Below are 21,634 nucleotides of genomic sequence, written 5' to 3'. Positions count from 1 at the left end.
TCCTGTTTTCCTGTTTTGCTTTGTTTTGCTTATTTGTTTTAAAGAACTGAGAAGAAAATTTATTCCAGCATTTGGAATAAAAATTTGTGTCAAAATTTTTATTTCATTGAGTGTAAACAAAATGTAATTTATATATAAAACAAACATGTCTTACCTAGTAAATGTCAGGCAGTACCAGTCAGAGAAATTGACAAGTAAACAGGTGATTACATACAATCTAACAAAACCTGTGCTGCAAGAAGACACATGCGCCTATGTGATGGGAGTGGGGCTTTCAGCAGCTCCTTTTCTATTTATCCCTTCCTTGGTTCCAAAAGCACGGAATTAGTCCGTTTTTGTTTTTAACTGGGTGATTTAAACTGTGGAATTCTTTATATTTCTAGAGATGAAAGAAAAGTACTTTGAATTACAGAGGACACTACATAAATTAAAGTATTTCCTGTAGAGAAAGAGCTTCCTAATAGCACAGTCACGTCTAGGTTTTTTATTGATAGAAAGATTGATTGATTGATTTTAGAGAGGAGCGATAGAGAGAGAGAGCGAGAGAAAGAGGGAGAAGCAGGAAGCATCAACTTACATATGTGCTTTGACCAGGCAAGCCCACAGTTTCAACCCGGTGACCTCAGTGTTCCAGGTCAGTGCTCTATCCACTGCTGCACCACAGGTCGGGCCTAGGTGTTTTAATCTGAAAAGTTCTTGAGCATATATTTTTCCTTTGCTATTCACTTTTTTTTAACTTTCTGTTCTTCACTTTATCATTTAGAGACCTGCGTCATTCCCCCCAAAAGAATGTTTTAGAAATTCTTAGGGTGATCTATAGGTAAAGACAGAATATAATTTTTTAAACTTCAAGTTTTGTACTAACAAAATGAATATAAATTTTCATGGCAGTAATTGAAAATGCAGATAATTTAATTCCATTTCATTTTTCAGAATTCTCGATCAAAATCCTCTAACCACAATTGAAGATCCAAATCTTTTGAAGTTGCCAGCATTAAAATACTTGTAAGTATTGCATCATCTCATGCCTCATGAGATGGTTTCTGCTCTTTCTTTCATCAAAGATTAAGTATTTTACATTTTGACTAAAAAGTTAAAATTTAAATTTTAACTGGGTTATTACTGAAAAAGTTATTGGTACAGAAAAATGATTGAGAAAGGATGTATGTGGAAAAGCCAGCCAGCAGAGGGAGGGAGTGTGCTGAAGAACACACTCAGAGCTGGGACATGTAGGTGCACGTGGAAATACCATTGATGTTAGAAAAGCAAAAGGAGTAAATTGTACATTATGCATTGTTTTAAAGAGTAATCCAATGGTGGATACAATTGAGAATGAGAAGTGGGATAATGGTAAAATAAGAAATATAAAAAAATATTGTACTGTTCACCAAGGTCATTAATTTGATGATGCAAATAAATTTAAATTTCTTCAAGGCAAGCTCTCTGAAATTAACATTTCTGGCAAGAAAACGCTTGAGCTGGTTGACAGAGAAGCTAGACTGAAGTAAATCACATGTTAAGTGTCTTATGAAGGGTAGAAGTTTTTCCTTTGGGTTCATATCATGTATCTTTGCGCTTTCTCCTTCAGAGACCTAGGAACAACAGAGGTGTCACTTAAAACAGTTGAGACTGTCATCATGAAGACCCATGAATTGGAAAAACTGTAAGTTGACAGCACCAAAATCAAACTGTTTATCACATGGAAATATATTTTCATGTCTCCTTGCCCTCCCCAATCCCAGTGCATCCACTGATCTGTTTTCCGTTGATGTAGATCAGTTTGCATTTTCTAGATTTTTGTAATATTCCTTAAATTTGTTTTGTTTTGGTCCAGGATCCAATCAAATGTCAAGCATCACATGTCATGTTTTCTTTATCCTAAAACATTTTCCGGCCCTGGCCAGTTGGCTCAGTGGTAGAGCGTAGGCCTGGCGTGCAGGAGTCCCGGGTTTGATTCCCGGCCAGGGCACACAGGAGAAGCGCCCATCTGCTTCTCCACCCCTCCCCCTCTCCTTCCTCTCTGTCTCTCTCTTCCCCTCCCGCAGCCAAGGCTCCACTGGAGCAAAGTTGGCCCGGGTGCTGGGGATGGCTCCATGGCCACTGCCTCAGGCACTAGAGTGGCTCTGGTGGCCATAGAGCAACACCCCAGATGGGCAGAACATCACCCCCTGGTGGGCGTACCGGGTGGATCCTGATCAGGCGCATGCAGGAGTCTGTCTGACTGGCTCCTCGTTTCCAGCTTCAGAAAAAAATAAAAAATAAAAATAAAAAATAAAGTTTTCCTAAATATATATTAATATATATTTATTTTAAGAAATTTATTTCCTACATATACATATACATATATATATATTTTTGTCTTTTATGACACTGGCATTGTTGATGGGTATAAGACCATTGTCTGTAAATTGTCCTACAGTCTGGATTTGTATGTTTGATCATGAATAGGTTCAAAGTAAACGTTTTTAGAAACAATCCTACATAGGTGATACATCCTATTTCATCACTTAAAGTGTCCCATAATGCTAAGTTTGACCACTTGGTGAAGGTGGTATCCCCCAGATCACTCTATTGTAAAGTTACTTTTTCCCTTGGTAATTAATAAATGTGGGCTGATACATTGAGATCAGTGAAGATTCTACTTTCAACTTATTACCCAACTGTGCATCAATAATAATCTTGTCTGTATTAGTTATTACATCGATTGCAAAGTGATACCTTTTCCTATTATTCCTTCTTTATTTAGTAGCTAGTATTACTCTATAAATAGCTCCCCTTATTTTTTAAATTTTAAATGATTTTAGAGAAAGATAAAAAGAGAGAAAGTGAAATATTGAGTTGTTATTCCACTTGTTTATGCTTTCATTGGTTGAATTCTGACCCGGCATTGAACCTGCATTTGCAGCCTTGGCATATTGGGATGATGCTCTAAGCAACTGAGCTATCTGGCCAGGACTCCACTAATTTTTTTTTTTGAGAACCAATTTTGTGTGTGTGTGTGTGTGTGTGTGTGTGTGTGTGTATTTTTCTGAAGTGAGAAGTGGGGAGGCAGAGAGACAGACGCCAGCATGTGTCTGACCAGGATCCACCCAGCAAGCCCACCAGGGGGCAATGCTCTGCCCATCTGGGGCATTGCTCCTTTTCAACTGGAGCCATTCTAAAGCCTGAGATGGAGGCCTTGGAGCCATCCTCCACCCCAACTTTGCTCCAATGGAGCCTTGGTTGCAGGAGGGGAAAGAGAGAGAGAGAGAGAAAGGAGAGAAGGAAGGGTAGAGAAGGAGATGGGCACTTCTCCTGTGTCCCCTGGCTGGGAATCGATCCTGGGACTTCCACACACCAGGCTTACTCTACCACTGAGCCAACCGGCCAGAGCCTTTTCTGAGTATCATTTTATTTATATTTTTTGAATTTTTCTAATGTTAGAAGCACAGAGGCAGCCAGACAGACTCCTGCATGCACCCGACCATGATCCACTTGGCATGCCCACCAGGGGGTGATACTCTGCCCATCTGGGGCATTGCTCTGTGGTGGCTGGAGCCATTCTAACATCTAAGGCTGAGGCCACGGAGCTGGCCTCAGTGCCCTGGCCAATCTTGCTTCAATGGAGCACTGGCTGTGGGAGGGGAAGAGAGAGAAAGAGAAAGAGAGGAAGGAGAGGGGGAAGGGTGGAGAAGCAGATGGGTGCTTCTGGTGTATGCCCTGACTGGGAATTGAACCCAGGACTTTCACATGCGAGCCGATGCTCTACCACTGAGCCAACAGACCAGGGCTTGAGTATCATTTTAACTTATGGGCTCTTTAAATTACTATGTTATGTTATACCTTATTAACATTATTCTTTTGAATCTTCAAATATTATTTACAAATCTTTTTTATGCCCAGAGTAATTTCTAATATGTTTATCACTAACAATTAGGGATTGAGAAATTGACTCCACAAGTTGGGAACTTATTCAGGGCCTTTTTAAGAGACTTTTCTCTTTTTGTGTACACTCTACCCTAAGTGAGACTTTTAGGTTGTGAGGATATACTTCTGAATTAAAGTATAGATCTGTGTCACCCAATTCTAATCCCTCTCCCCTTCATGCTAGGCATTCCATACCCACTGCATTCTTCCCTTGCTGTTGGGCACTTCGGGCCTCCTCTCTCTTTATGTACAATATTCAAGGGTAGCGTATGGACAGCGGATCCCTACCAACCTGTTCAGGCGATGTGGCCCAGCGACTTTTTCTCCACAGCCCTGGGGTAGCCTTGAGCTACCTCTTCTGCCTACTCAAGTAACTCCTGTGCCACTAACTGAATTCTCTGTTTCCATTTGTAGGATCTTACCCAGCCGTTTGTCCTGCTGCCTCTGCCAATTGAAAAATGATATTGAGGCTGTCAGCAAGACAATTAAACTGCACTGTGAAGCTGAATGTGTGGTAAACACACCTTGTGGTGAGTCCAAATTGCCTGATGATAAAATTTTAATTTTATTATGTCTTAATATTTTTATTTTTAATGGATGATAAATTTTAGACAAATAATGTAATTGCACTTTATTCATTCATTTAGAGTTCAACACCCTACATTATACTCCCTTGCTAAAAGGTTAAGGCACATGAGAAAGGAATGGAAGGGGAAGGGAAGTAACATTAATGGTCACATACTGTGCGTTGTGCTCTCTGCTTGGTGCTTTACTTCCAAATGAGAACCTGTTCATTAGTGATTTACAGTTTGTAAACAGGTCTGTATGCATTAGGCTTTCATTCCCCTTTGCCTTATAGGACAGGTATAGATAAATTTTTAATTGGCTTGTTTTTGCAATTTTTTTTTTGTGAGACAGAGAGAGACATTGAGAGGTACAGATAGGGACAAACAGGAAAGGAGATAAGAAGCATCAGTTCTTCATTGTGGCACCTTTGTTTATTGATTGCTTTCTCATATGTGCCTTGACTGGGGGTGACAATTGAGCCAGTGAACTCTTGCTCAAGCCAGTGACTTGGGCTTCCAACCAGCGACCTTTGGACTCAAGCCAGTAACTATGGGGTCCTCAGCACCCCAGGTCAATGCTCTATCCACTGTGCCACTGCCTGGTCAGGCTGCTTATGCAATTTTATAAAGAGAGTACAAATTGCACTATTTCATGAACATTTTATTTGGAACCTGAGAGTTTCTGGTTTGATCAGCAGAACTGCTCTCCAGCCCTTCTAATGGATGGAGGCTCTTGTGTTCTTAAACTGTCCTGCTCCGAGCCTGCTCTGAAGCTCAAGTTTTTCTATCCACCAAACACTCAGGTGCTTTGAACTATTTTTGTACACATTAGGTTTATTTGAACCCATTTGATCAGTTCCAAAATGTATCCTCCTGCCCCGATAGCTTGAATATGGGTCTCTGTCAGTGATCTGGGCCACATCATAAATAATAACACTTTGCTACTTATATAAACACAGTGTCATTTATTTTTCAAAGCAATTTTTTGACCAAATAGATTAGTCCTTTTTACTAAAAAATGGGCAGAACAGGCATTTTCATCTCCTTTTACAACTGAGCAAAAATAGCATCTAAAAGTGTTAATTGCTGTCCCCTAGTGACCAGGTCTCCTGCTTCCAGTTTGGGGTTCTCTGAAGCCCGTGCTTCCTTTCTTAGTACTCCAATCTCCTTTTCTGACCTTGTCACAGCAGCAGCATACTTTTAATTCTTTCCTAAAAGAAACCCTGCTGCACAAACATACACTTGACCTTCATGTGGTCAGAAGCTTTGGATAGTTCCCCAAGTATAACTGAAAATGTAAGACATGACATAACCTACATCCTAGATGCCTGCTGAGATTCTTCTTTCTTTTTTTTCCAAGTGAGAGGACATAAGATACACAGACAAACTCCCTCATGCACCCTGACTGGGATCTGCCTGGCAACCCTGCCTGAGGCCGATTCTCTGCCCATGCTCACAACCAAGCTATTTTTATCACCTATGGGGAGGCTCCACAGAGCCATCCTCAGTTCCTGGGGCTGCCGTGTTGAACCCAATCCAGCCATGGCTGCTGGATGGGAAGAGAGAGAGCTGAGGGAGGAGCAGAAATGGAGAATCAGATGGTTGATTCTCCTGTGTGCCCTGACCAGGAATTGAACCTGGGACATCCACAGGCTGGGTACATGCTCTACCACTGACCCAACCAGCCAGGGCTGATGCCTGCCTAAGTTTAATCAGAGCTAGTGTGGGCATAGTGGTTTTTCCTGTATAGAGCCTTCTGCTGTGGGTGTCAGGATATGTGGCAGCAGAAACCAAGCTGAGGAGTGGGTGGTAGGTTGGGAATGGCAGGTCCAGATGAGGACATGTTGGCACTGGGTGTTCATCATGGTCACCTGTGATGGTAGCAGGAACACGAGCACACTGACACGATGGAGAGAGGAAGCCTCATGCTCCCTCCGCATCTGAGGACAGGATGGGGCACATGAATGTGAGGAGTCACGTGGATCTGCAGAGTCTACCTGAGAGGTGTCTTCCAGCCTTGGCTTTTCCTCAGTACTGGGCAGTTGTCCCATGGGGACCAGAAGAATAATTCTAAATATACCTACTATAATCATGCTATGTAGCCACTTTTGAAAAAGATGCCTTTTCTGCTTCTGTTACATTGCCAAGCATAAGTTTAAGTAGGGGGTTTTTTTCCTCCTCTGGAAACAGCACTGAGATATTTGCCGATTCCTAATTGATCTGGGTCGAATGCAGGCTGTGGACTGACAAAAGCTGTCCCATGAGTGTTTCCTTATCAAAAGTGGTCTCTTCTTTTTTGACAGAAGAACTGTCCACAGCAAAGGCAGCGTTATTAGATGCAGTAAGAAGCCATAGAGAAAGCACCAGCACTGAGCTGACGATTGAACCAGAGAAGTTATCCCCAGAAAAAAGTGACGATAATCTGACAACCATATTGAGTGAGTAGCTTGACTTTAATGACACAAGTGATGCTCTTAGAGCACTAAGTTACATGCTGCCTTATTTCATGAAGGGAAATATAGAAGATAGAGAATCAACATTATTAAATTCTTTTTCAAATGTACAAGGTGAAGATATGCCCAATTCGTGGTAAACGCAATAGAGGGAGCCCTTCTCTAAACCTGAATTTTACAATTCAAGTTACAAAAATAATTGAGGAAACTCTGATTTCTGGAATAGGACTCCTGAAGAAGCTTCTCAAGCAGGAGGAACAAGTCAAGGTTCCCAAAGAAGAGTGGGAGACGGGCCAATTGGTTAATACGAATACAAATGCCCAGGATGAAGAGGAAGAGCAGGAGTCAAGTGAGGTGAGGACAGCTCCCAAAACACGGGACCTGGACGTTTAGTCAAGAGTGGGACAGGCCATGAAAGCACCGGCAGAGGACCAGGGGTGCCTAGTCTGTGTCTTGTGTTGCCATGTGACTTTGGCAAAGACAGTGATCTCCCGCTCTGCTCATTTAGAGACTGGTGCCACTGTCCTTAGGATAGATGAGAATGGGACCTAACACACAGGATAAATTGTACAAGAAAATCCTAATGCTAAGATTACATAACACGGTACATTGTGTACATTAAGAACCTGAAAGAGTGGTATTTTAGAGTAATAGTTAGCTATTCTGTAGAATAGACTCAATAATAGTTATTTTTTCTATCTGGTTTCTTTAAAAAGTTGTTCTTTTATTTTCTTTTAGATGAAAACAGAACTTCCATCCTACCTGTTGAACAAAAAACTCATCGTGGTCATACCTATTTCAGTGGCAGCAATGATGTTCGTTTTGCTTGTGTGTCTCATCTTGGTAAGACATCAGTTAATTCAGGTTTCCAAAATACATTCTGTCTTTAGAACAGATTCAGAACCCACAAACAGAAAATGAAAGCCACTTTCCCACCTACTCCTACTTGATATTTCTCTTTAGTCACAAACACTGAGATATGTTTTGTTCTTTTATTACAAACTGTATTCCAGGAACTTTTAAAGGATGCTTCCTCTCAGAGATGTATTAAAATTGACATCAAGAAAACAAGCCACCAGACTATGTTGAGAAGGTTAATAGGCCAGAGTTGGCATGATAGCAAAATTCCTGCAGCTCAAAATGAACATGTTCATTTCATCTACTGTACTCTAAAATGACTCTTTCTGATTTCTTCTCTTGTTGGCTGCAGTGAGGAGTGATACAGAATCTTCATCTTCATGGTGCCGTGCCACCCTGGCTTAAAGGGCATGGCTAATCAAAGTGTCTTCTTGTCAGTTCCTTACATTGACTTACCCGCATTCTTCTCCAGTGTGTAAGGTGCAAATAGTTCAGTTAGAACACCACAACCTAAATCCTGCATCAGGCTTCTCTAAAGCACGTCATAGTTATAGTCACCTGGAGATGGTTTATGTCCCTTTTATTCAATTTTGTAATGGTTTATTTTTCAGCACATAGGGGCTACCATTCAAACAGTATGACAATCCTGACTCTACCCTACTAATTTGCCTTGTTTATCTTTTCAATGGTCCTGGCAGCCCCTCTTTCCAGCTAAGGAAGCCCCTCCCCATAGCTAGCCACCACGCCCATTCCTACCTTTGTTTGTGCCTCTGGCCATCTAAAATTCCCTTATCTCTCTCTGCGTGTGGAAGTGCTATGTATGTCTCAAAAGCCAGCTCAAGTTCATCCTTCCGCATAAAGCCTTCCCTGAGTACTCCAGCCCCACTAGTCCTGGTTCTTCTGTCATATTTGTTACCATTTTGGGGGCCGGGGGGGGGGGGTAGAGGGATGGGAGCAGTAGTAAGGCATGCCACTCTCCTGGGAATTTAAAAATACGGTAAATAATTTTTTAAAAGGTGAATCCCCAAGTAAGAAATTCCAAGGTAATAAATACCAAGGTCGGCCCTGGCCGGTTGGCTCAGCGGTAGAGCGTCGGCCTAGCGTGCGGAGGACCCGGGTTCGATTCCTGGCCCGGGCACACAGAAGCGCACATTTGCTTCTCCACCCTTCCGCCGCACCTTCCTCTCTGTCTCTCTCTTCCCCTCCTGCAGCCAAGGCTCCATTGGAGCAAAGATGGCCCGGGCGCTGGGAATGGCTCTGTGGCCTCTGCCCCAGGCGCTAGAGTGGCTCTGGTTGCAACATGGCGACGCCCAGGATGGGCAGAGCATCGCCCCCCCTGGTGGGCAGAGCGTTGCCCCATGGTGGGCATGCCGGGTGGATCCCGGCCGGGCACATGTGGGAGTCTGTCTGACTGTCTCTCCCTGTTTCCAGCTTCAGAAAAATGCAAAAAAAATTAAAAATAAATAAATAAATAAATAAATACCAAGGTCAGTACATCCTGGGGCAGAGCAGAAATGTATAGAGACCAAATGACTTCCTGGTCTATCAGACTCGAGTAAAACCTGACTGTATGTATTAACTGCTTACGATAAACAGGTCTATCTGCAGAGGGTTGATCAGCAGTAAGAACAGAGAAAACGTGAAGACGAGACCAACCTGAGCATTGCCCATCGTAGCGGTGGCTTAGGATAGAGATCGCAGATGTAGAGTCGGGCTATGGCTGTTGGGGAGACAGAGGGATCCTGAGAACTCAGTATTTTCCATCCACACTGGATTCAGCTGATTCCTGCTCTCCTTCTGTTCTCAGCAAGTAGGCATCAGATTGTGCTTTACTGTGCCCCAGTGGCCTCTCTGTACACAATGTATTTTTCTAATGTGTGGACTAAGAAGCTGTCTGTGGAGCAGATGTAATTCTGTTGTAATTTGGCATTCTGGATTTTAATCAATCGTGTGGTGTCAGCAAGGCGAAACTTCACCAGTGGGAAGAAGTGAGTTCTCTCTTGGTGAAGAGAGTTTGATTTCTGAGCCTATGACACTAGGGACAAGCCTGGGCTCAGCTTGCCAAGGCCTCTGGGAAGAAGGCCTTTGTCCAGACAGTAGCAAGTATGTCTCTTAGTGGCATACAGCTTTTTGTTTTATTGGAATTTCCACAATCTTTTATATTGCCTTTAATTTCTATGTACTCTATTTCCCCATGTATAAGATGCACCCCTTTTCAAAAAATTTGGGGTCTAAACACTGGTTGCCTACTATACAGTGGTTGTAGATTATTTTACTTGCATTTCCCGCTTTTTTGCTCATGTTTTTATGCTCATTGTTGAAGATAATGATTTGTCATCAGACACAAATGAGGACAAGCTAATGGATGGGAGTTTTGACAGTGATGAGGAGTTGTATGAATTTTATGATGAATAAAACTTGAGTTCAATAACTTTATGTAATACAGTTTATTTTTCAAAATTCAGGCCCCAAAATTAAGGTGCATCTTATACAAGGGGGCATGTTATACATTGGGAAATACAGTAGTTGAAATTTGCATTTGTGTTTATTTATGGAGTTTTATTACCAGGGCAGCAGTGGGCAGCGGCAGCTCATCCTCAGTTAACCCCCTGAACTTGTCTCCAAGGCCCCCTTTTCTCTTTCTTCCTGAATTCATAATAAATTCTTTCATTACTTGCAAAAAAAAAAAAAAAAGGAAAAAAAGAAATGTCACCTTTTAATATTCTAATCAATAAAAGAAAATGCAGAAGTCATGCAAGAGCAACCAAATTGCTTGAGCTGGGAATAACAGCACATCTGTATTTCTCACCTTAAACAAATGTATTTACATAAATGTAGAAAAAAAGAACTTATAAAAGTACTAGAAAAAAATAGAAGCAACATTTTTATAATCTGGTGGTAGTGAAGAGCTTTCTGAGCTCACTACCACAGGCAGAACCATTTGACAGATTGGAACACCTTGTCTGTGATACAATTAGCAAACTTAGCACTGGTTTATGCCAAGTATAGGATGCAAAGTTTTCCATATATTGTCTGACTCAATCCCCACAATCACCTGAGGACGATATGACCTCCTTCCTCCATAGATGAAGATCAACCTAAGGTCCCAGTGGCAAAACTGAAAGTAGAACCCAGTGTGGTGTGACTGCAAAGCCTGTGCTTCTTACTCCAGTGTTCTGTCTCCTTAAGCCAGAAACACTGAGGAATATTTGAAACATTTAAATTCATGAAGTCATTGAAAGGATCAAGATATTTAATATTAAAAGGAAAAACATAATCCAGGGGAGAAGAGGGCAAGGACTGTGAAGAATAGGGTGTGTATTGTTCATGTGTCACCATATCTGCCAGTCCTCTTATGGCTTATGGGCTGTGGGTTTTCTTAGTGAGGCCTTTGTTACCTCCTGGTATGAAAGTACTGATATTTTCTTCTAGTCCTTTTCCTAACATTTCTTGTTATGTATAATTTCTAGGTTTTTTAAAAAAATTATTTTTCTTAATAATTTTTAAAAATCTGTCAATTATTTTCCCTACATGAATATCCAAGTGTTGTAAAATCATTTATTGACTGGCTTATTCTTTGTTCACTGACCTAAAATATTACCTTTGTCTGAGTCTAATCTGCTGAGCCAGTTATCTTTTCTGTACCAGTAGCAGTGTCACTAGGAGATTCCAGTGTTTTTATAACACATTTTGGTACCTGGCAGGTTAAGCTTCTGCTTTTTATATATTTTTTATTTTATTATTAAATCTAATGCAGTGACACTGATAAATCAGGGGGGAGGATGGGGTGAAGGAGATAGAGGGGGTGGGGGAAGGGAGGGGCACAAGGAAACCAGATAGGTGACAGAAGACAATTTGACTTTGGGTGAGGGGTATGCAGCTCCTGCTTTCTGATCTTACTTTTTCATACACTTCATAGCTATTCTTGAATTATTTTCTCTGCCAAATGTCAGCTAGATAGTTTCTGTTAAACAAACTGTGTAGGAATTTGAATAGAACTGCACTGCATTTGTAGGTTAATTAGAGAATTGACACATTACAACATTCCAGGAATGCTGTATCTCATGTAGTGAGATAGAAGAGTTTTAAAGTTTCCATCACATGGACCTTAGACATTTCCTTTGAAGTTTATTCCTTGGTACTTTATGCATTTTTATTGATATTGTAAATGGGCTCTTTCTTTCATTTTCTAGTTAGTTATTTGCAATATATAGGAAAGCTATTGATTTTCCATGTTGAGTTCTTGATTTTGAATTTAGCCATCTTAATTAATTATCATGTTACTTGAGATAAAATTTTAGTCAATGCTCTTGGGCTTATTAGGTTGTGCATCATCTCATAATTAAATATCTTTTGTCTCTTTCAAATAATTCCATCATTTTTCTTATTACATTGATTAGGATTCTAACAATGATAAATAGTAACAGTAGTCAGGTGTCCCACCCTTGTACTTGACCTTAAAGCTGCTGTGTTGATTTCTGGTAGGTATATATTTTTTTCTCCTGAGTCTTTTTTTATTAGGGATTATCTGCTGAATGTTACCTAAAACAGACAATAAACTGCATTGCCAGCTGCAAGCAGGACCCTACATTAGGGACTGTGGAAGAGTCCAAGGACTATTAAACAGAATTACTGTCCTCAAAAAGTTACCTCATTAGAAAGGGAAACAATAAAGATTCAGACAGGGGTTGTTGTGATGAATAATCATGATGTTGTTTTCTTCCAAAACAGATCTGTCACAGATTCGCAAAAGGGAGAGAAGGAAGCTCAAGGTAATGCAGGTCTGACAGTTTTTAAAGTAGAATTTTAAAACTAGAGGAGCTTCCCTCTCTTGTATGTAGCCTGAGGTGAAAACTGAAAATAGTTCAGTATTCACTTGACCCAGAAAACCCCACAAAGTCATGCGAGTCAAATCTTCCTCTTCACTTTAAGAACACTCGTGAAACTGCTCAGGCTATCAAGGATATTCATGTCTGAAAAGCCACCACGTATCTGAAGGATGTCACTTTACAGAAGCAATGTGTGCTATTCTGTCTATAATGGTGGAGGTGGAAGGTGTGCTCAGGCCAAACAGTATGTCTGGACACAGGATGGGAGTCCAAACAGAGTGATGAATTCTTGCTGCACGTGTTTAAAAATGCCGAGAGTAATGCTGAATAGGGGTTAGATATAGACACTGGTCTAAAACAAAATTATTATGCACTGTGATTTTGTCCTATTCTGTTTGTATTCAAAAAAATACTTTGGAAAAAAATAAGACTTTTGTACTTTAGTGCTGGTTATGAGATTTAAACTGAGGTCACAACTCACTCACTCATCAGTCACAGCCTACAGTAGGAAAGTCAGCAAGCTCGATAACTTTGCTAAGTTGACTCAGGCATTTAATTGGCGTGCTTTAAGTTACCGGATAAAGCAGCTAGGAAAATAAAAGCACCTTCTCCCACACCGCCACCAAACAAATGCTGCATGGGAGACTACGTCTGAGGGAGCTGAGGTAACATGCTTCTGGAGAGTTAACGGCTTCTGCCCAGTGTGGTTGTGCGTTTCTGTTCACTGAATGAAGGCACCTGGCCAAGAGCCAGTGAAGTGGAGGCGGTGGCTCCTCCCTGGACCCCCTCCCGAGGCACATGCAGGGTCTCCCCAGAGACCTTGCAGGGCCATTTTAAACAGGCACAGAGAACTTCTGGGAGCCCAGCATGCAAGGAATCATTTTCAAGGTCCCAGGTCTGGAGCATTTTTCTCATGACTATGTACCCAGTACACATTTAGTCCTACTTAGACCAGAGTTGTGCATTGTGAGAGACATGAAAAATGACACAAATCACTAATTGTTGGTATATATTTTTCCCCGAGGGGCTTTTTGCCAATTATGGGACATAACAGAAGCTCTCCAGAAAGTGAAATGGAGGTAACTTTGAGGAGGGTAAAGTATTGAGGTGGTCAAAGGAGGGAAAATGCAGAATTCAAATTTCCCTGTCTGTTTCTAGGCAGGCAGTGTCTGGAGCAGGCGGCCACTGGGGCTTGAAAATGCTTATAGACCACTGACCACCATTTGGAAAAAAAATATGGCCCAGAGGCTCCATGATGAGTCATCTGATGAGGATGAGTCTCCGGACAAAATGTAAGTGATTGCAAACAAATCAGAATTCTTGCCTAAGGTGAGGAAATAATGAATGGTTTAACTGTTCCTTGCACAAGTTAAAGCCTTCACCTTATTCTTCTTCCCCCAGGGATGAAGGTGAACTCACAGAAGTTAGAATAGAAGGATCAGAACCAGCTTCTGAGGTCACAGGTGAAGCAAGGGCGTCATAACATCACCTCCTCCTCGGGCTATCTGAAAATACTTTTGAAAGAATGTGCTCAGCATTGCTGACAATATATGTATTTTCCTCTTTTGAAATGTCTAAGTTTATAGCCGACGCTAGCCACGAGATTAGTTAGACATTAAAACATAACTAGTTGGCCTGACCTGTGGTGGCGCTGTGGATAAAGCGTCGACCTGGAAATGCTGAGGTCGCCGGTTCGAAACCCTGGGCTTGCCTGGTCAAGGCACATATGGGAGTTGATGCTTCCTGCTCCTCCCCTCTTCTCTCTCTCTCTCTTCTTTCTAAAATGAATTAAAAAAACAAAAACAAAAACATAACTAGTTAAGCCCTGGCTGGGTAGCTCAGTTGGTTAGACTGCAGTGTTTTTCAACTGGTGGGCTGTGGACTGGCAGTTTTCTGGTGGACCCACACCGCTCTACAAACCTCTGGTTGAGAACCATTGGGTTAGAGTGCTCACGACACTCCAAAGTTGCAGGCTTGATTCCTGGTCAGCACACATAAAAGAAGCAACAATTACTGCATGAATAAGTGGAAAAGCAAATGATCTTTCTCTCTCACTCCCTCTGTGGGGAAAACAGCTGTGTTAGGCTTATTGGCCGGTTTACTGGCTGCAAGCACTTTGCCTGATTAGCGCATGAGCATGTGGCAGCGCCGTGTGTGTGTGTGTGTGTGTGTGTGTGTGTGTGTGTGTGTGTGTGTGTGTGGTCTGTGTGAGGCCACGGGTGGTGTCCCTCTGGGGTGAGTCTCCCAGATCGCTCTCCCGTGTGTGTGTGTGTGTGTGTGTGTGTGTGTGTGTGTGGTCTGTGTGAGGCCACGGGTGGTGTCCCTCTGGGGTGAGTCTCCCAGATCGCTCTCCCGTGTGTGTGTGTGTGGTCTGTGTGAGGCCACGGGTGGTGTCCCTCTGGGGTGAGTCTCCCAGATTGCTCTCCCGCCAGTGAGTTGTGGTTTTCCTGCTCCGTCGCCCTTCACTGAGAAAAGCAGGTTCTCCTTTATTAGCTCTTTTCCTTTTTTATTTGCTCACCTGTCTTTGCGAGCCTCCAATAAATAGGTATGGCCCGACACTTTTTGGCTCTGCAGTTCCTCTACCATCTGTCTGCGTTCATTAAGAACCTACCTGGCCTGAACCACCAGCTCTACACTCTCTAAAATCAATACATTATATACAAATAAGTAGGCGCCATAGGCTAGAAGAGCAGAACTGAAGCTGGAACCCAGGGTAGCCAGTGCTTCCTTAGTAGCTGTGTGGTCACACAAGGGTGAGAGCGGCTTCTGTCCTTGTTTCTCCAATCCAGCCCATCCCTGGGAACTGTAAAACACATCACCCTCAAGGGGTGGAGGTTATTAAGCCAAATAACAATTTGTCTGGTGCTCCCTCCCCTGGCTCACCGAGTACCAGTTATGTACAACATACCTGACCTCCTGTCCACGGAGCATCATGCAGTTCCGGTCCCTGGCATCAGGTCTTTGGGACTGGCAGAATATTTGGATCCCCGAGCAAACCTTCATGTGAGGTAGGGCCTGTCTTTTCCCCCAAGTGTTAAGCTCATGCACAAATGTGTGCCCTGTCTCGGTGTAGCGGGTTCTTCTCCCTTACAAGCTAGTGGAAAATTCACATTGGGTTTTGGGTTTTCTTTCTTAATTTAGAAAACTCCCAATTGCTGGACAGCTAGCAGGGAGGTGCCGGAGAGACGGGGTAAAGAAGAATGTGTGAGCGCAGTAATTGCACAAGACTTCTCTCCTTGGGCCCTGATTTCAGGAAACACATGGCTGAGCCACTTCTCCATCCCTTGTCCTGCCGCAGCCTCTCCTGACCCCGCTGAGGGTCGGTGTGTGCTGCTCGGCGCCCTCCCGCTCAGCTGGCACCCAACCCCCAAGTGACAATGCACAGGTTCCTCCGCTCCTTCTGCAAGGAGCCGCGTTGCTAGATCATGTAGTAAGTCAGTGACTTAAATGCCTGAGAGAGTAAAAGAAACTCTGAATGAACAAGCTTCAATAATTGACCTAAATGACCACAAAGGAATGCTGGTAGTTTAGCAATCTGAGATGGAGAATGGTGCCAACCATGCAGGGAACAACGGCACACAGTCCCCCAGTGGGTCAGTGGGACTGGGAAACAGCCCAGTGTGTTTGTGGTGGGAGAAAGCAGGGGAGACACAGAATTCATATTATTTTGTCTGTTTCCTAGGAGGGCAGTTTCTGGAGCAGGCAGCTGCTTTGGCTTACAAAAACAGATGCAAATAGTGTTGACTTTCTAGCCAAAAAACTGCAAAACTAAGTGTGTGTGCATATATTGTTTAAATCTTTGTTCACATTCCATTCTTTTGACTGAAATGTATTCAATCTGTCCTTATATTCTCCTTTTGTGAAAGGCATCACTGTCTAGTCACACAGGCCAAATTTCCTTCACCATGCCCTACCCACTAGTTAGAATGTTTCTCTGTTACTTGCAGGTGAAAGTATCTTAATTACCCTTCAAAATTTAGCCAAAGTTTCTACTCTGAGAAAACTTGCAATTATTTTGTTCACTTTTTTAAATTGTTGTTGTATTTTTTTTTTTTTTTTTTTTTATAGAGACAGAGAGAGAGAGGGATAGATAGGGACAGACAGACAGGAATGGAGAGAGTTGAGAAGCATCAATCATCAGTTTTTTGTTGCGACGCCTTAGTTGTTCATTGATTGCTTTCTCATATGTTCCTTGACCACCGGGCTACAGCAGACCGAGTAACCCCTTGCTGAAGTCAGCGATCTTAGGTACAAGCTGGTGAGCTTTTGCTCAAACGAGATGAGCCCGTGCTCAAGCTGGCGACCTCGGGATCTCAAACGTAGGTCCTCCTCATCCCAGTCTAATGCTCTATCCACTGCACCACTGCCTGGTCAGGCTTGTTCACTTTTTTTTTTCTTTTCTTTTTTCTGAAGCTGGAAACAGGGAGAGACAGTCAGACAGACTCCCGCATGCGCCCGACGGGGATCCACCCGGCACGCCCACCAGGGGCGAAGCTCTGCCCACCAGGGGGGCGATGCTCTGCCCATCCTGGGCATCGCCATGTTGCGACCAGAGCCACTCTAGCGCCTGAGGCAGAGGCCACAGAGCCATCCCCAGCGCCCGGGCCATCTTTGCTCCAATGGAGCCTTGGCTGCGGGAGGGGAAGAGAGAGACAGAGAGGAAGGTGCGGCGGAGGGGTGGAGAAGCAAATGGGCGCTTCTCCTGTGTGCCCTGGCCGGGAATCGAACCCGGATCCTTCGCACGCTAGGCCGACGCTCTACCGCTGAGCCAACCAGCCAGGGCTTGTTCCCTTTTTTTATATCAAAATACTCTACTAGGCCCTGGCTGGTTGGTTCAGTGGTAGAGCATTGGTCTGGTGAATGGAAGTCTCAAACATTCCATATGCTAACAAGACATTTTTCTAAATTTCTCTGGAATTTATCTCTTTACAATTAGAGGTCCTTTTGGCAATTCCATTTTTTCATAAGTCTGACATGTGAGATTTTAATTGCTGTACAGCAGTTTTCTTCAATCAGTGGTGACAGCTAGAAAACAAATGACATGACAAAGTATTTCAAAAACCTTTAAAGGATTCAACTGCACTTTAAAAAAAACCTTTAAAGGCTATTGAATTAATTTAGTTAACTTTTTTTTTTTTAGTGAAGGGTGGGGAGACAAAAACAGATTCCCACTTTCTCCCTACTGGGATCCAACCAGTAAGCTCCCCCGGAGGGTATGCTCTGCCTATTTTGGCAACAAAGCTATTTTTAGTGCCTAAGGTGAGGCTCCAGGGAGCCATCCTTAGCATTGGGGGCCAACTTGCTTGAACCAATCGACCCATTGCTGCAGAAGGGGGAGGAGAGAGAGAGAGAAACAGAAAAGGGGCAGGGGGTAAAGAAGCAGATGGTCACTACTCCTGTGTGCCCTGATCAGGGAATCCAACTGGGGACATCCACATGCCGGGCTGACCCTCTACCACTGACCCAACTAGTTAATTTCTTTTTTTTTTTTTTTTTTTATTGTCGTGGTAGTAAGCATTTTTTTAATTAAATTTAATGCAGTGACATTGATAAATCAGGGTACATATGTTGAGAGAAAATATCTCTAGATTATTTTGACATTTGATTGTGCTGTATACCCCTCCCGCAAAGTTAAATTGTCTTCTGTCACCTTCTATCTGGTTTTCTTTGTGCCCCTCCCCTCCCCTAACCCCTATCTCCTTCTTCACCCCCTCCCACCTCACCCAACCTCCCGCCCCTGTTGCCATCACTTCTTGTTCATGTCTCTGAGTCTCATATTTATGTCCCTTCTATGTATGGATTCATCTTAGTTTTTTTTTTTTTTCTGATTTACTTATTTCACTCCGTATAATGTTGTCAAGGTCCATCCATGTTATTGTAAATGATCCGATGTCATCATTTCTTATGGCTGAGTAGTGTTCCATAGTATATATGTACCAAAGCTTTTTAATCCACTCGTCCTCTGACGGACACTTGGGCTGTTTCCAGATCTTCGCTATTGTGAACAATGCTGCCACAAACATGCGGGTGCATTTCTCCTTTTCGAGCCGTTCTATGGTGTCCTTGGGGTATATTCCTAAAAGTGGGATAGCTGGGTCAAAAGGCAGTTGATTTTCAGTTTTTTGAGGAATCTCAATACTGTTTTCCACAGTGGCTGCACCAGTCTGCATTCCCACCAGCAGTGCAGTAGGGTACCCTTTTCTCCACATCCTCGCCAGCACTTATTCTGTGTTGTTTTGTTGATAAGCGCCATTCTGACTGGTGTGAGGTGATACCTCATTGTGGTTTTAATTTGCATTTCTCTAATGATTAGTGATGTTGAGCATTTTTTCATATGCCTATTGGCCATCTGTATGTTCTCTTTGGAGAAGTGTCTGTTCATCTCTTTTGCCCATTTTTGGATTGAATTGTTTGTCTTCCTGGTGTTGAGTTTTACAAGTTCTTTATAAATTTTGGTTATTAACCCCTTATCAGACGTATTGTCAAATATGTTCTCCCATTGTGTAGTTTGTCTTTTTATTCTGTTCTTGTTGTCTTTAGCTGTGCAAAAGCTTTTTAGTTTGATATAGTCCCATTTGTTTATCCTGTCTTTTATTTCACTTCCCCGTGGAGATAAATCAGCAAATATATTGCTCTGAGAGATGTCCGAGAGCTTACTGCCTATGTTTTCTATTAAGATGCTTATGGTTTCACGGCCTACATTCAAGTCTTTTATCCATTTTGAGATTATTTTTGTGAGTGGTGTAAGCTGGTGATCTAGTTTCATTTTTTTGCAGGTAGCTGTCCAATTTTCCCAACACCATTTGTTAAAGAGGCTGTCTTTACTCCATTGTATTTCCTTACCTCCTTTGTCAAATATCAGTTGTCCATAGAACTGTGGGTTTATTTCTGGGTTCTCTGTTCTGTTCCATTGATCTATATACCTGTTCTTATGCCAGTACCAGGCTGTTTTGAGTACAACGGCCTTGTAGTATAACTTGATATCAGGAAGTGTGATACCTCCCACTTTATTCTTCTTTTTTAAGATTGCTGAGGCAATTCGTGTCCTCTTTTGGTTCCATATAAATTTTTGGAATATGTGTTCTATATCTTTGAAGTATGTCATTGGTATTTTAATTGGTATTGCATTGAATTTATAGATTGCTTTGGGTAATATAGACATTTTAATGATGCTTATTCTTCCTAACCATGAGCACGGTAGATGCTTCCACATGTTTGTATCTTCCTTGATTTCTTTTATCAATGCTTTGTAATTTTCCGAGTACAAGTCTTTAGTCTCCTTGGTTAAGTTTACTCCTAGGTACTTTATTTTTTTGGTTGTAATTGTGAAGGGGATTGTTTCCTTCATTTCTCTTTCTGACTGTTCATTGTTGGTGTATAAAAATGCTTCTGATTTCTGAGTATTGATTTTATATCCTGCCACTTTGCTGAATTTATTTATCAGGTCCAGTAGTTTTTTGACTGAGACTTTAGGGTTTTCTATATACAATATCATATCATCTGCAAATAATGATAGTTTTACTTCTTCTTTTCCAACTTGAATGCCTTTTATTTCTTCTTCTTGTCTGATTGCTGTGGCTAGGACTTCCAGGACTATGTTAAATAAGAGTGGTGAAAGGGGGCACCCCTGCCTTGTTCCTGATCTTAAGGGTATTGCTTTTAATTTTTTCCCATTGAGTATGATGTTGGCTGTGGGTTTCTCATAGATGGCTTTTATCGTGTTGAGGTATGTTCCCTGTATTCCCACTTTGCTGAGAGTTTTGATCATGAACGGGTGCTGGATTTTATCAAATGGTTTTTTTTCTGCATCTATTGAAATTATCATATGGTTTTTCTCCTTCTTTTTGTTTATGTGATGAATCACATTGATTGATTTATGAATATTGTACCAGCCTTGCCTCCCCAGAATAAATCCCACTTGATCATGGTGTATGATTTTTTCCATATATTGTTGGATCCGGTTGGCTAATATTTTGTTGAGGATTTTAGCATCTATATTCATCAGAGAAATTGGCCTATAATTTTCTTTCTTTGTGTTGTCTTTGCCTGGTTTTGGAATCAGAATTATGCTCGCCTCATAAAAGGAGCTTGAAAGTCTTCCTTCCTCTTGAATTTTTTGAAATAGTTTGAGAAGGATAGGAGTTAGTTCTTCTTTGAATATTTGGTAGAATTCCGTTGTGAAGCCATCGGGCCCCGGACTTTTCTTTGTTGGGAGTTTTTTGATAACTGTTTCGATCTCATTTGGTGTAATCGGTCTGTTTAGGTTTTCTGATTCTTCCAGATTGATTTTTGGAAGATTGTATGTTTCAAGGAATTTGTCCATTTCATCTAGGTTGTTTAGTTTTTTGGCATAGTTCTTCATAGTATTTTCTTACAATATTTTGTATTTCTGTTGTATCAGTTGTTATTTCTCCTCTCTCATTTCTAATTTTATTTATTTGAGTCCTCTCTCTCTTTTTCTTGGTGAGTCTACTTAAAGGTTCATCAATCTTGTTTACCTTTTCAAAGAACCAGCTCCTAGTTTCATTGATCCTCTGTATTGTTTCTTTAGCCTCTATGTCATTTATTTCTGCTCTGATCTTTATTATTTCCTTCTTCTACTACATTTGGGCTTTACTTGCTGTTCTTTTTCTAATTCTTTTAGATGCAGGGTTAAGTTGTTTATTTGAGCTTTTTCTAGCTTCTGAAAGTGTGCCTGTAGTGCTATGAACTTCCCTCTCAGCACTGCTTTCGCTGTGTCCCAGAAATTTTGAGTTGTTGTATGCTCATTGTCATTCGTTTCTAGGAATTTTTTTATTTCTTCTTTGATCTCATTCTTAATCCATTCATTATTTAACACCCTGCTATTTAGTTTCCATGTGTTTGAGAATTTTTGAGCTTTTCTGCTCGGATATATTTCTAGTTTCATGCTGTTGTGATCGGAGAAAGTGCTTGATATGATTTCAGTCTTCTTAAATTTGTTGAGAGCACTTTTGTGCCCTAACTTGTGGTCTATCCTAGAGAATGTACCATGAGCACTTGA

At 41.8% G+C, this 21,634-nt stretch overlaps 1 protein-coding gene across 1 annotated transcript in view; it reads right to left on the bottom strand.

Annotated features, from left to right (window-relative positions):
• Positions 1-17,620: 17,620 nt before the first annotated feature.
• The window catches only part of LOC136392265 (probable ATP-dependent RNA helicase DDX52), a 42,430-nt gene continuing 38,416 nt past the window's right edge, over positions 17,621-21,634 (bottom strand). Inside the window, exons 6-7 of the mRNA XM_066364335.1 lie at positions 18,599-18,688; positions 17,621-17,637 (exon numbers count right to left, since the gene is read on the bottom strand). Of these exons, the coding sequence (XP_066220432.1) occupies positions 17,621-17,637; positions 18,599-18,688 (107 nt within the window). The remainder of the gene's footprint in view (positions 17,638-18,598; positions 18,689-21,634) is intronic.

This window comes from Saccopteryx leptura, chromosome 2 (genome assembly GCF_036850995.1).
Source record: "Saccopteryx leptura isolate mSacLep1 chromosome 2, mSacLep1_pri_phased_curated, whole genome shotgun sequence".
NCBI classification, from domain to species: Eukaryota; Metazoa; Chordata; class Mammalia; order Chiroptera; family Emballonuridae; genus Saccopteryx; species Saccopteryx leptura.
The sequence above is the reverse complement of the archived record's forward strand: the minus strand, read 5'-3'. Positions and strand labels throughout refer to the sequence as shown.